Raw genomic sequence first — 15,769 nt, 5'->3', positions numbered from 1 at the left:
CCTTTAAGTAGTTAATCTATTAATAATTGAATCTTATTATTTGAATTAATTCTATTGGATAATTATTGCGTTAAAAAAATCACCTAGCATAGTGCCTTACATAATCATCAAGACAATTAAATGTGGGTTGCCTAATCATATCATTTCCTATACAAAATGAAGCCGAAGACCATTTAGGATTATTTTCTTATTTATTTTTACCTCATCCAATAAAAAATAGATAAATAAATGTTAATGAATGTCCTTAGATATCAATTAAGGAATTAAAAGAATAAAAATATTTATTAACACGTATGAAGTTATGTTTATAATTTTTTCTATACACTAATGATTTTTATTAATAATTTTTTCTTTTGATTTTTAACCAATTTCTTAAGGAATTAAGATATTGATTAATGCGACCCAAGTGCCTATATCTGGCTTTCTTCCTGAAAAAGCGAGATCTTTTTAGGCATGAGAAAATAACCAAATAACAAATATATAACCAATGCAAACCAATCCCGCAAAGCTCAGGGTTAATTCGAACCAACTACAAACGGATGGAAAACACTAACAGAGTATCAGAAGCGATACATGCATGGAGCATAGCAGCATGCATAGGTAAAGATTAAAATTAACAGAAAAATTAAAGTCCCCCCAAAAAAGACAATACATGCATGCAGTCAATACCGTTGCCAAAACATAATGATAACATTAAAATTATTGAAGCAATCAAATGAAATGAAATCAAATATGAAGTTTTATAATCAAAGTTCAATATATATGAGTTTTTTTTTTCATTTTTTTACATCATGTTTCAAAGATTTTTTTTTTTTTTTAAAAAGTTGTTTTGGATAGACCGGAAAATTCTGTATATATATCTAAAACCATTAAGCTAATACAATCCGTATCAATATTAATTTACCCAATTCAACGGTCTGAATTATTAATTAGAGCTTCTTTTGTAGACCTTCTGTTGTTATTAATTAGTAACGAAACTTGCCTAACTCGTCATCTTTGCAATAATGTTAGTTACTGCTTCATTAGTTTCATTGTAAGAAAAAAAATCTTCCAACTAGGACACACACTGCCACCCCAACCTTGTAATTTCTGGATCATAATAACCCAACCTACATCGAGATGGAAGCTAAGACTAAGCCATGGTTGGTTCTATCTCTATTTCTATATATTGGCTGCAAATTGCATGCAACAATTTTAACATGAATATTTTATTTTTATTTCAGTCGAAGAATATTGAATTAGATTTCTCCCTTTAATTTTATCGTTAAAACTTGTTCAAAATAATCCAAAATATATAAGTTTAGCATAATTAAAACTCAAATGTAAATATACAAAAAAAGTAAATATTAAAATATTTTCATTATTGAAACTTGCAAGTTTTTAAACTCATATATCATTCATATAAACAAAACTTAAGTTAATGAATATATAAATAAAAAATTAAATAAATATTATTTTTATTAGAACTTGTGACTATAAGAATATAAAAGAATAAGATTAAAAGGTTGTAAATACAAAAGATAAGAAACAATGAAAAATTCATTAAAGTTAAACATAGTAATAAATTAAAATAATATATAAAAATAAAATTTAAGATAAGAAACTAAAAATCTAAAATACTAAACAGTTAAGTAAAGTGCGTAATCAAAATTAAATGAAATTGAATTCAAATTTTAATAATTAAAGTTCAAAAGGAATTTTTTTCTTTAACATATCATATTTTATTTTAAAAGAGACTTTTTATATTAAAAAGAGAAAAATATGATTTTAGTTTCTGCGTTTTATCCCGTTCAAATAGATTAAAATCAATATAATATTAAATATATTAAAACATAAATTATTTGATTATCTTGTTATTGTTTAATTTTAATAAAATTTAACATAAACAATAATTATATAGATATAATCCAATAATTAGTTACATTATATTATATATTAAGTTATAAAAATAATATAATAATTATTAAAATTACATCAATATAATTTAATTTTTTATTTTTTTTCTTAAATTTGGTTTTAATTTTTATACTTTCAAGCATCCTTTAACTTTTAATAATATTAGAATATAATCCTTCTTTTTTGTTTAAACTTCACAAGTGACAGTTTTTTCCTGTCACAAAGTGAAAAATAGAATTAAATTCACATAATTTTTATAGATGACTAAATGGAAAATAAAGAAACTAAAATCAAAGTTTGAATATCAAATCAAGATATATCATGAAACTAAAAAAAAAAGCCGTTGAACGTGCTTGCCTGCTGCTGCTTGGTGTATGTTTACTTTTCAACACAGGAGTTGAGCAAAATGCAAAAACAAGGATATATGGTCGCACGTTCATCAAGGATTTCGTGTTCATCGGTGCAAATTAAATTGAAATATTTATTAGTTTGGACCTTCTTTGCTTTTATTAGTAACAAATTGCCAAATTCGTCATCTTAGCACTAATGTCACCTTAATTTGGTTAACAAACAAGAAAAACATGCCAAACTCGTTGTCCTTCAATATTTCTTTATTCTGACTACTTAATAATAATAATAATAATCTTCCAAATTTTGAACAACTTTGTCACCCCACCCCATATATACATGTACCTTTCATCTTTCACTTGCCACACTCCTTACTTCCTGGATCATATATATATAGTAACCCAAACTCTTTTGTCTCATTAGCTTTTCTACCTAGCTACATCGATCAAGATGGAAGCTAAGACTAAGCCATGGTTGGCTCTATCTCTATTTCTATTGGCTACAAATTGCATGCAACAATGTGTCCATGGAGAATCGCAAGTGCCTTGCATGTTCGTCCTTGGGGACTCTCTATCTGACAATGGAAATAACAACAACCTTCAAACAAATGCAAGTTCCAATTACAGACCATATGGCATCGACTACCCAACAGGCCCCACCGGAAGATTTACCAATGGAAAAAATATAATTGACTTCATTAGTAACCTTCTCTATACTTAATTCACCATTTTTTCCAATCACCAAAAAGATAAATAAAATAAAAAAGCTTATCTTTACTTGATCATCCCATGAGTCCTTAATTAATTTCCCAGTTCTATTTTCTTACTTACCTTCATATAATAACGTTTAACCATTATTGCAGGTGAATATTTGGGATTTACGGAACCCATTCCACCCAATGCAAACACTAGTGGCTCGGACATACTTAAAGGTGCCAACTATGCATCTGGAGCAGCTGGTATTCTCTTTAAGAGCGGCAAGCACCTGGTATTAATCCAGCAAATTACATTCATCTTTTGTTTTTTTAAATTACACATAACATCATTTTTTTTTTAAATTTCTACATCGACTCTTTTATATTTAAAAATGTTATAGTAATACTCCTTATATATCAGTTACACTAGCCCCTTAATGTTTGAAAATATTACACTCTCTAATTGTTTTTTGATGTAATTTTATAGGATTTGTGTTTGAATGCTGACACATGCATGCCACTAAATTAGTGTTAAACAATGCAGGGTGACAATATTCATTTGGGAGAACAGATTAGAAATCACAGAGCAACGATTACCAAAATCGTTAGACGACTTGGAGGAAGTGGCAGAGCTAGAGAATACCTTAAGAAGTGCTTGTATTACGTGAACATAGGTAGCAATGATTACATAAACAATTACTTCCTTCCCCAGTTTTACCCAACAAGCCGCACCTATACCCTTGAGCGATATACGGACATTCTTATAAAGCAGTATTCTGATGATATAAAGGTATTTTACAATTTTCTATTTGTTTTTTTCACTTTCTCTAATTGTCTCACAAATTGACGTGGGGTTACTTTTATAAATAAATTGAAATCAAACTACTGGATCAAGTATTATAATAGTAGGCCTGGATAGTTTTTGGAGGTGTGCTTTCGGGTCTTATAGTTTATAGAGGTCTCCTACGTAATGGTTCATTTACCTATACATTTACATTTCTGCAAAAAAAACTTGTATAAAAAGTTATTAAAAAATTATTTTGCGTGAAAATTGAAAATATGATTAGTTTTGCCTTTTTTTTATTCTAATAGTTGAAAATTTTAATATAGAATGAGTGCAAAAAAATACTATAATTTGATATTAGTGGTCTTGACTTTTTTTCCCTATATTAAAGATATTGAAAGAAATACTAACAATAAAAATTAATGCCTTATTATGAGTATAAATCATACCTCTGACTTATTAAAATATTCAACTAACTAATTTATAAAGATTAAGAACTTTAGTTAAAAATATTATATTTATATTGAATTAATATTTTTTTTCCAAAAATATACCTAAAACTATACCTATAGGAGAAAATAACAAACGGATTATATTTCTCTCGGTATCATGTCATCCTAGAATTGACTTTAATGGATTATATTTCTCTCGTTATCATGCACCTATTTTCAGTTCAGTTCCAGACTTTTTGTCTTTGTATATTTCAGCCGATAGTGTTGGTATATCTTTTTATAGAGGTTTCTAGTTTTGGGGGCTTTTAGCTCTTGTTGATGACTAAAAAGAGGTATTTAAAAAATAAAATTGATATAGGTGGCATTTTACATTGAACCTTATAGAAAGAATCAAGTCACGCTTTAATTTAAACTTTATAATAGGTATTATACTAAAAATCAATTTGTCTAAATGCATGTAATGATTGTACAGTATTTTAATAATACTTGTAGTTATTATCTCTATCAAAAGAAGGTTTTTGAAATTAATTTTTTTTAGATTCAATTTTTGATAAATTTTGTTAAAGATTATGATTATCCTACTCAATTTGAACAAAATTATCTTCAATGAAAAATATATGTAATCTCTACTAAAAAAAAGTGAAATGTTAAAATTACTTAATTATGAAACTTTAATTAAGAATTTACAATTCAAAAAACTATAAAATAAAATGAAATTTGGCGATTATAGTAGAGTATGACTCGAGTATAAAATTTTCCTAAAATACCCATAGTATTAAACCAATGTCTTCAACAAATAAAAAATAAAAAAGGATAACTAATGTCCCGTGTAAATGATTTCTACATGAGTGAAACTTTCAGCACCTCCAAATTTTGCTTCAGGCACCCCATTATATTAGGAAATGGTCAATATGTAATGTAAAATTACATTATAGATTAAACATTACGTAATGTAATGAGATGATAGGGTGGTGCAGGAAGCAACACTCCGTCTACATGGAGTGGGTTGCAATTGATTTTGAACCAAATGCGAGCCAAAACCTGGCCTCCTTAAAACTTTAAGCTGCTTTAAAAATTGAGGAAAATAAATTAACGGAATCATTTTGTAATATATATGTATATATATTAGAAGTTTCACTAGAAAAATTCAAAATAAATAACCAAATTAACAAAAATGTGATTTTTTAGGAGTAAAAAACTTAATTAAGTTAACAAAATTAGAGGGTGGGTTCAAAGTTCAAACAACGACTTTTTCCACACTCTAATTTTCATACTCATGCTATATCCTTTTTTAAAAAATATTTTTACCTTTCTTTTTAATAACATTATTCATCATATCTTTTTCCTTTGCTGATCTCTTTTCTCAAGGCATGTCAAATAATCTTTTCTTTTTAAGATCCTAATAGGACAAGGACTTCAAACGTTCAAAATAGGTTCATTGTCCTCGTATTTCAATTTTCACACATGCATATGTAATTACATAAAGATAATTATTTGTACTAATTATTAACTTTGGGCCACTAATATTAATGGATGAGTACAGAAACTGCATAGGAGTGGGGCAAGAAAATTCGCGATAGTTGGGCTGGGTCTTATAGGATGCACTCCAAATGCCATATCTAGGCGTGGGACAAATGGAGAAGTGTGTGTTGCTGAGCTCAATAATGCTGCGTTCCTATTCAGTAACAAGCTTAAATCTCAAGTGGACCAATTCAAAAACACCTTCCCTGATTCCAAATTCAGCTTTGTAAACAGCACAGCTGGAGCCCTTGATGAATCCCTTGGTACATACACATTTCCATTTTCTTAACACATTCTAGATCAAGATATAAGATGAATTGGATGATTAAGAAATAAAACATAATAAATTCTTTTTACTAACCATGCATTGTCCGTGTGTAACACGTTTCAGGTTTCACCGTTGCGAATGTTCCTTGTTGCCCTACGAGGCCAGATGGACAGTGTGTTGAGAATGGAACACCATGCCAGAATAGAAATGCACACGTGTTTTATGATGAATACCATGTCTCATCAGCTGCCTGCAATTTCATTGCAATGGGTTCAGTAAGCCAATTCCAGAACCTTGTTGAGTCTTGATGATTATTCAGTTCAAACTACATATATATGTATGGTTGTGTCCTTAAAAAAAATTCTTATCATGCATAATATACAACTTGTATTAATCTGAATGTGTGCCGAGTTCAATCCGGCAAAACATGTTATTAAATAGTCTCGTTGTGCCTTTTCTTTATACCCACCTATAAAATAAATATACTACACGACCTTAATGTTTATCATCAATCATATAATGTTTTTATATTTCAGAGTAAATTTTATTCTGTTCCATTGTTTGAAGATGTGAGTATTATATATAGTTATATACTACTCCTTTTATTCTCTTGTGTTGAAATATATAGATAAGGATTGCTGATAACACATTCTCTTGTTGTATTGAAACTTAGTGCATTTAATTTAACATGGTTCATTAGTTGGTTTTGGGCCATGCTGGTGAACAAGTTGTCGTTTTTTAATATTGTACTGATGTTTACTATCTCCACCTTCTTTTAGCGATTGTATCATCAACATTTAAACGAATCATATTACTGTAAAAAAAAAAGTAACTGACAATATAAGCCATCAAGTTGGTTGATATTCTTTTTCTTTTACCCAGACATGATATGGAGTTTATCAACTGTATTGATAATTAAATACCACTCGAATTTGGATTAATAATTTATTGGTATCAAGTATATTATTATAAACATATTAATAAATTATCACTAAATAAAGAAAAAAAACAAGAAAGTAAATAAACTAGTTTTTATATATTAAAATATCAATTTGGTTCATTACGTTTTTAAAAATCTTATTTTAGTATTTTATATTCACAAATTGATCCATTTTAGTATTTTAAATTGGCACAATTTTTATTACATTTAAAAAAAATTATAAACTCAGGATCTCAACTACTACCTCCTCCACTTCAAAAGGAAAACAGAAAAAAGAATAAAAACAAAAACTACCAAGTTATTATCCTAATCCTCCATAACGCAAGAGGAAGGTGTACTACGGTATGTGGATGGTGGGCCCACTGTCGCGTCTGATCGTTTTCCGTCTGAAATGTACAGAAACTTGGTCCTGACATTGAGGTGCCATTTCTTTTGAGTTTTGACAAAAAACAAAAACGACAAAGACATTTCTTACCTATGCTTCTTCTGATTCTGTATTTTAATATAATATATTAAATAATATTTTTTTCGATTTCGATTATAAGAAAAAAAATATTTTACTTTTTATTAAGAAAATTAATTAATTATATTAAATTGTGATAATTTTAATTAAAAAATAAATATTTTTTTCTAAATTATTCTTTATTGAAATTTGATATTAAACATAATTTTTTTTATCTTATTAAATGAAATTTATTTTAGAGAAAATTTTATCAAATAAAATATAAGTAATTAATATTTATTTATATTTGAGATAAAAAAATACTTTTATTGATTATATTGAAGATTGGTTAGAGTAGTAATTTTTTCAATGCACAAATATTTCATCTAAACACATGTTTGATGAATTTAAAATTTTCAATTTAAAACTTTTTTGTGAGACAGAGAGAGAGGGAAAAGCATGCAAGAATCATAACATAAACAATCACAAGTTGATGATAGAATAGAAGTGTGCTTATATAATAACATGTATAATTTTTTGAGCATATTTTAATCTGCGCGCAGAGATCAAAACAGCATGAGATTAGCAGCAAAATTCCAAGAAAAGATTAATTTAGTGACTTAGAGGACACTTGATCATTAAACCAAAATTAATCAAATCCCGAATCCTTAATATAGGATTTCTCTTGAAATTTATTGATGTTGAATTGGTTAATTTCGGGGTCACACTAGAATTGAATCAAGAATTGTGATTAAATCTTTAGAAATTAATAGTAGGCCCGATTAGAAAACTTTACAAGTTGATTAGTCATTTTATTAAATCAAATTCTTTCTTGATTTTAATATGTTTTCTCTCTTAAACATTCAAATCCTCATTTTCTAACGTTCCTAAGTGGTTGACAGCAATTAAAAATCCTTGAGAGATTACCCATGTCATTTGCCTTGTATAGTAAGTTTACTTGTTATTTGACCTGTGTACAATCACATATCACAGGGACGGGAGCTAGTCTTGGATGGCAAGGGTGACCAAATTTAAAAATTAAAAATTTCACCACTAAATATATAAGTATAAGATTTCATACAAAAATATTCATAATTATATGTTTCAAAACATTAATTATATTTATATTCTAGAGAAAAATCTATAAAAGAATACGAAACGTCTCTCCTATATACATGCCACAAAAATAATCTATAAATGAACTTAATTAAATTTTATAAAAAAATTATTTTGAATGTATACTAGTAAACATTCAATAAAAAAATAAAATCATCTTTTAGCTTGTTGCAAAGTATAATCTTAACTATATTTATAACTAAAAAAAATAGCTATAGACTCTTGCCCTTGAGGCCACGAGCACATTGGAGTCTTATACAAAAAATACCTAGAAAAACAAAGATAAGAGCAGTAAAACAAAGAAAATATATATAAAAAAAGTAATAATAGGAAGAAAGAATATTTGTTGATAGGTGTCAAAACTCAATAATCCTTTTGTATATGATAATTTTTTTTTTTTACATATATTAAAAGTAAATAATACATGATAATATAAAGGTCTTTTACATTGTCACTAAATCATAAATTACAATATATATGATAATTTTGTTTAATGGTATAATAATTATTATAAAGTTATAATAAAAATAATTTTTAATTTGTTGATAGCCTAAAAAATTATATTTATATCAGCAATAGATGTCTATTAAATTCTTAAACTAGATTGTATTTCCTATATTTTGATTAATTTTTATCTTAAAAAAATATATTTTCTCCTAAAATAATGTCCAGTGTACGACAAAGGAGACAGCCTTCAGCCTCTCCATGTATTATGGGACAAAGTTTTATAAAATATATACTAGCTCGTGCTGCGCACGCATTAATAAATTATTCTGTAATAATATCTATAAATCAAGATGATTAGAAAAGAGAGTAAATAATCACTCTAGTTCTTAAAATTGGAAAGTATTGTCACATTATTAATCTCTGAAACTAAAATTATATTAAATAAGTCTCTAAAATATCAAATTAAATAAGTCCTTAAATTTAATTACTTACTGTGATTTCTTTTCTCCAAACTTATGTTAATAATGCGCCTTCCAATTTTAGGAATTAAACTACTAAAGTAACTATTCATTCATTATAAAAGTTGTGTTTTATTTTGATAGACATTTATTCATTATAAAAGTGACTAATGCATGTAAGTTTAAATAAATATTTGGATAAAATATGTTTTTGGTTTTTCTCAAATTTGTAATTTTTTTCTTTTAGTCTCTCTAATTTTAAAATCTCAAATTTTCATCCTTCTAAATTTAAAATAAATCACCTTTGATCTTCAAAGTACTTAAATAACACTTTATAGAAGGGTAAAAAAAAAATTAAGATAAAAAAAACACATATTTCAAAATTAGAAAGACTTAAAATCAACGAAAACTTTTCGACATACCAAAAACATATTTTGTTCCTAAATATTTTGAAGAAGATCGACAAATTACAAATGGGTACTTATCAACTTGATCGTCAATATTACACCTTGGTCCTCTCATACTCATAATATATACTGGGGCCCGAAGAACTAAAGCTATAACATTACTATGGTATAAGTTAATTAATACATTTCTTGGCAAATCAAACCAATGTACAGGAGTAATTAATAGTTACCCTCCGTATTAGGGAAAAAAGAGTATCAGAAGTTATATATGCGTACACATAAAATTCTGCATTTTAGAAATTCGGACTGAAATTGCTAATCAGGGATATAGGGAGTAATATAAATATATAAAGATTACTTATCTGAAGACTGAGGATGACGTACGATTTGATACCATATTTTGGGCTTACTCTTTGATTTGGTTGGTAGCTTCAGAAAAGTATTGGATTTATGATTTCGGGAAACTGTCCACATTAAATGGTTTCGGATGATATGAGCTGAGAACACTGTGTTCACTAAGTCACTAAATTAATCTTTTTAAAAAATAAAGTCACTAAATTATTTTTCTAAACTGATTCTTAATTTATCAAACCAATGATTAAGCAATAAGTTAGCATCATAGACCAATGACACAAGTGATAATAATTTGTAATTTTTACTCAAATAATCTAAGATTCAAATTTTTATTAATTTTTAAGTATGAAATAAATTATACATTCATCAGAAATAATTTATATTAATATCATGTCAAAATAAAAATAAAAATAAAAACTATCATCGTATATGCTATTAATCTCAAAACAGATAGGGGGAATTGTTGTGTATTTTCGGTTGCCAAAAGTCAGAAGACGCTCCCACGTGGTGTAAAGTTGAGAGTAAATTTTAACCCAAAACACACAGTACACTGTACACCCATGCATATAGTCTCACTTTGTAGGGTGTGGATAAAGATTGGTGGACAATTCCACTGCAGTACACCAAGAAAAAAAAAAGAAAAAGAGAGATTGAAAAGTAGGAGAGAAAATGATTTGAGTTGGGTTAAATTTAGTCTTATTTTTAACTTAATTTAATTAAATTTAGGTTTAGTTATTATGGGAATTCTTATATTTTAAATTGGTTTATAAAAATTTAGGTTTAACTAAAAATTTCCAGGATCTAATTAAAATATATAGTAAAAATATGAAAATTTGTGAATCAATTTAAGCTTAAATTTAATTGAGTTGAATTAGGTTGGATAATACTTAAACACACACAAACAATCATTATCAAAATATTGAAAAGTCAAAATAGTAATCATAAAACAATAATTATAAAACTGCTTAGCAACTAACGACTAGTATTCATAAAACATGAAATTGGATAATTAATATTATTTTTATATTTTTGTAACTCACAATCTCACATATGACACATAAAATTAGACAACTGGTATTTTTATTTATATTTATTTTGTAGTTGGGTTGGATCAAATTGATTGAATTTGTAATTCATAAACTTGTTACTCAATCTAATTCTAATTCTAATTGTGTACTAAAAAAATTCAACCAATCCAACTTATACAAAAATGTAATTAGGTAGGACGGATTCACAAATTGGGTGTGATTTGCTTATACCTGTATCAAGAATGAGAAATTTGAAAAATAATGTGCTAATAAGGTGTTTGAAATGATAGATTTACATATAATTACTTTTCCAAAATTTTCTACATTTTTTTCTAGTTTATTTTTTTATGATAAGTATATAATGTGTGTTTTATGTTTTCAGGAAATTAAATATATTCGTTTTTCATTTTTTTTTATAACATTACTCATATATAATAGAGTTGAAGAGATTGATAAGTGTTATAGATTTGGGCTTTAAAGTTTTTTAATCCTATAAAATATTATTGCATTAGTCTTTTATGTAATTAAAGGACTGAATTAATTGCTTTATACAGTGAACATATTTATTTATCATGAGTTCTCATTATATAAAGATATATTTATCACATTCATTAAAAATAAATACTTGTTACAAACATTTTTGAAGCACCAAACAAAAGCCTCTCACGTATTGTTTGTTGGAAGGAGACGTTGTGGGGAGAGGGAATTAGTTGAGGGGCCATCATCTTTTGAACTTTGACACTTTAGACAGTTAGTTGGAGAGGGAATTAATTGAGGGGCCATCATCTTACCATGTCTCCTTATAGTGTCTAAGAAGTTGCCACGTCCATCTTACCATCTCTTGAGATATGATGAACACCTTTACACGTCTTCTCTTTCCCATGGAGTGAAGTTGCATGATTCCATCCTATAATAATGATCTTGTCCATGGATGATTTGCACAACATACATCTACATATATTATGTATGTATGTATGTATGTAGTATTTGTTTTCTGACCAAACTGCAAACTGAAAGTCAATGTCTTATCTGACTGTACTGAAACTATCTTAGCCACATGTTTTATGTCAAAGGGGTTAAATTAAATGTACTATCAATTTTCATGTAGTTCTACAAGCATTCCAATAATGGCGCGTGTCCCACGGGTAATAAACTTAATAAAATACATACCCTCAATACTCAATTCATTGCTCTAGCTCTTTTGTTTTTATTTGCGGTAAGTTAAACATGTCTAACCAATCATTCTTCATGTGTTTTATTTTGATTCACTAAATATAAGATATCAGTGTTTACCGGTACTGGTCATATGTGAATTTGAATGATCTGAATTGGATAATTTGTTTATTTGGATTAATATTAAATCGAATAAATTAAAATCATACGGGTTGAATCGCATATTTAAATTTATAAATCCGATTAAAATTGAACTGAATCGATCAAAAGTTTTAGAGTTATTTGGATTAGTGTTGAAATTTTTAAAGTATTATTGTTAGGTACATTATTATTTGTTTTATATTTTTTATATTAAATTATTGTTATGTTTATAATATTAATAAATTATATTTTATATCAATTAAATTTGATTGTAACAAATTTAGTTATAACGAAGCTTATTACAAGAAATTAGTTGGTAGAAAATAGTTATGATTCATATTATTATAATACATCTCATTGAAAAATATTTTATTTTAATTTATATTAGTCTATTGTAAAATATTATGTTGATGATATTAAATGAATCAATTTTACTACTTTGAGACATTTGATGATATTACATTGAATATTTGGATGTATCATGATGTAAAATAATAATTCTAAAGAAAAAAGATCTAATTAAGTGAGTAATTTGTTAGCTTGAATCGAATCAAACTGTTCATGAATGAGTTAAGTTTTAAAAAAATTGTGAAAATTAAAGTGAACCAAACCGATCAAATTTGATTAAATTGAATCTTAAATTTAGCTAAAACTAGCCAAAATCGGCCCACGAATACTCTATATAAGGGAGACAAAGCTTCATAACCATTACCACACCACCCTACTACATTCCCACCTTTAGTCTTGTTCTTAGAGATGGCTTGTGAAACCAAGTCATGGTTGGTTATGTTTCTTGTTTTCTTGGTTGCTAATTGCATGCAACATTGTGTCCACGGGGTGTCTCAAGTGCCTTGCCTTTTTATCTTTGGGGACTCTATGTCTGATAGTGGAAACAACAATGAACTTCCAACCACTTCAAAATCTAATTTCAGACCATATGGGATCGACTTTCCATTAGGACCAACTGGGAGATATACCAATGGCCGAACAGAAATTGACATAATCAGTAACATTTCTTTACACTAATTAAGATCCTCTTGTTTTTCCTTAAAGTATATATTTAGCATTCAGTACAGCAATTAAAGATTTTAAATTCAAACCTCATTATGAATTGTTTTGAGTTGTGATGGACTACCTTCTGTTAATTAACTCAGCAATTTTTTAGTAGTGGTGAAAGAATAAAAACTATATTTATTTATAGAGCCAAGTGTCCTTTCTCTTGCTCTATACATTTTGTTCAAGCTCACACTAGAGTTCTACAATTGCAGCTCAATTTCTGGGATTTGAGAAATTTATCCCACCCTTTGCAAACACTAGTGGTTCAGACATACTTAAAGGTGTTAACTATGCATCAGGTGGATCTGGTATACGCAACGAAACTGGCTGGCATTATGTATAAATCAAAGAGTCTTGTTTCTTTCTTTTCTTGATCTTCAATTGGTTTATGGTAGAGCGCTTGTGTTACAATTCTCATGCATGCTACTAAATTAACGCAAATGCAGGGTGCTGCTATCGGCTTGGGATTACAGTTAGCAAATCACAGAGTCATAGTATCTGAAATTGCTACCAAACTTGGAAGTCCTGACTTAGCTCGACAATACCTTGAAAAATGCTTGTATTATGTGAACATAGGCAGCAATGATTACATGGGCAATTACTTCCTTCCCCCGTTCTACCCAACAAGCACCATTTATACCATTGAGGAGTTTACACAAGTTCTGATTGAAGAGTTATCTCTGAATTTACAGGTATCCATTGAAATTTTGTTACACAAATGATTAGAATATGAATAATTTTAAATCCTATCATAATATCTACTAACAGTTTTACTTGTTTTGTACAGAAAGTATTAAACTCCTTTATGTTTCGAAGACATTAAATGCATTAACTTTTTCATTTAATATTTTGTTTATTATAAAATATCTAAAGAATTTGTAGGTGTTTATATTTAATATTTGATCGTGTCTCGAACAACATTATCTCTCAACGAAGAAATCATGAGAAATCAAAAAAGAAAGATTTGTAGGACGATATAATAATAATAATAGCATGTCAAATGAAGTTACACCATATATGATATGATGGTTGAGCAGGAGAATTTGATTTGTATGGGCAGGCTTTACATGACATTGGAGCAAGAAAGTATGCCTTGGCTGGGTTGGGCCTTATAGGATGCACCCCAGGTATGGTGAGTGCTCATGGGACAAATGGATCATGTGCTGAAGAGCAAAATCTCGCTGCATTCAATTTCAATAACAAGCTTAAAGCTCGAGTGGATCAATTCAACAATGATTTCTATTATGCTAATTCCAAATTCATCTTTATAAACACTCAAGCATTGGCCATTGAGCTTCGCGATAAATATGGTAATGAACTTGGTTCTCTTATTCTTCACTCCACTTCTCTAAATTAAAAGCAATATAATTGATTGTTTTCCACTGACGTTTTTTTTTATCAATAAATGTTAATTGTTAGTTTTTGTTAACAGGAGGATCAAACTTGCGACCTTTTCAATAATTGAGGTGTGTACAATACATATAACCATACATATTTGATGTGTCTCAGGTTTTCCGGTTCCGGAAACTCCTTGCTGCCTACCGGGATTAACAGGGGAGTGTGTTCCTGATCAAGAGCCGTGCTATAATAGGAATGACTATGTGTTTTTTGATGCTTTCCATCCCACCGAGCAATGGAACCTACTCAATGCATTGACATCTTATAATTCTACCACTAATTCAGCCTTCACTTATCCAATGGATATCAAGCACCTTGTTGATCATGAAATTAAGATGGAATTGGAGCTCACAAATGAGTCCACTTCACAACTTAGTGCCACTGAATAAGTTCTGGTTATCATGTAGTCGTTCATATGGAGTTGAAATAATTGTGAGTTGAATATGTATTAAGTAATGGCCTGCCACTGAATTGAACGACAAAGTGGAATGAATCAAGTGAATAAATTGGCTATCCTGCCTCGAATATGATCCAATTTGTATTGAATTGTTTGATTGGCTATGCCGTGTATGCTGTCATGGAATGCAGGGACAATTGTTGTTATGGAATGCAAATCAAAATCAATGCACCATAATGATTTGGTTCCTACATTCTATCGCTGAAATCAGTTTTTATACTGATCATCCACATTTCTTTGATGAAAAACAGCATCTGCCATTTAGTTAATATATTTATTGTCATATAAGTCATATGTTTTGAAATTAATCTAATAAAACTATAAGAATTAAAAATCAGAAGAAATAAATAATAGAGAGAAGTATTACAGAAGAGATGGAGAACAGATAG

General features: G+C 28.3%; 1 protein-coding gene across 1 annotated transcript; it reads left to right on the top strand.

Annotated features, from left to right (window-relative positions):
* Window positions 1-2,610: 2,610 nt before the first annotated feature.
* LOC100791176 (uncharacterized) lies at window positions 2,611-15,448 on the top strand. The gene is made up of 10 exons (XM_041010101.1): window positions 2,611-2,944; window positions 3,107-3,231; window positions 3,483-3,728; window positions 5,718-5,958; window positions 6,087-6,259; window positions 13,178-13,475; window positions 13,738-13,862; window positions 13,972-14,217; window positions 14,586-14,835; window positions 15,035-15,448. Exons 1-10 carry the CDS (start codon window positions 2,695-2,697, stop codon window positions 15,310-15,312), a joined length of 2,232 nt encoding a protein of 743 aa, XP_040866035.1. The 5' UTR covers window positions 2,611-2,694; the 3' UTR covers window positions 15,313-15,448.
* Window positions 15,449-15,769: the final 321 nt, after the last annotated feature.

This window comes from Glycine max, chromosome 15 (genome assembly GCF_000004515.6).
Source record: "Glycine max cultivar Williams 82 chromosome 15, Glycine_max_v4.0, whole genome shotgun sequence".
Classification (NCBI taxonomy): domain Eukaryota; kingdom Viridiplantae; phylum Streptophyta; class Magnoliopsida; order Fabales; family Fabaceae; genus Glycine; species Glycine max.
The sequence above is the reverse complement of the archived record's forward strand: the minus strand, read 5'-3'. Positions and strand labels throughout refer to the sequence as shown.

Coding starts and splice junctions, on each gene's coding strand:
- LOC100791176 (XM_041010101.1), top strand. CDS start 2,695: ATGGAAGCTAAGACTAAGCCATGGTTGGCTCTATCTCTATTTCTATTG. Junction 5,959..6,086: donor AGCCCTTGATGAATCCCTTG/GTACATACACAT, acceptor AACACGTTTCAG/GTTTCACCGTTGCGAATGTT. Junction 13,863..13,971: donor ACGAAACTGGCTGGCATTAT/GTATAAATCAAA, acceptor ACGCAAATGCAG/GGTGCTGCTATCGGCTTGGG.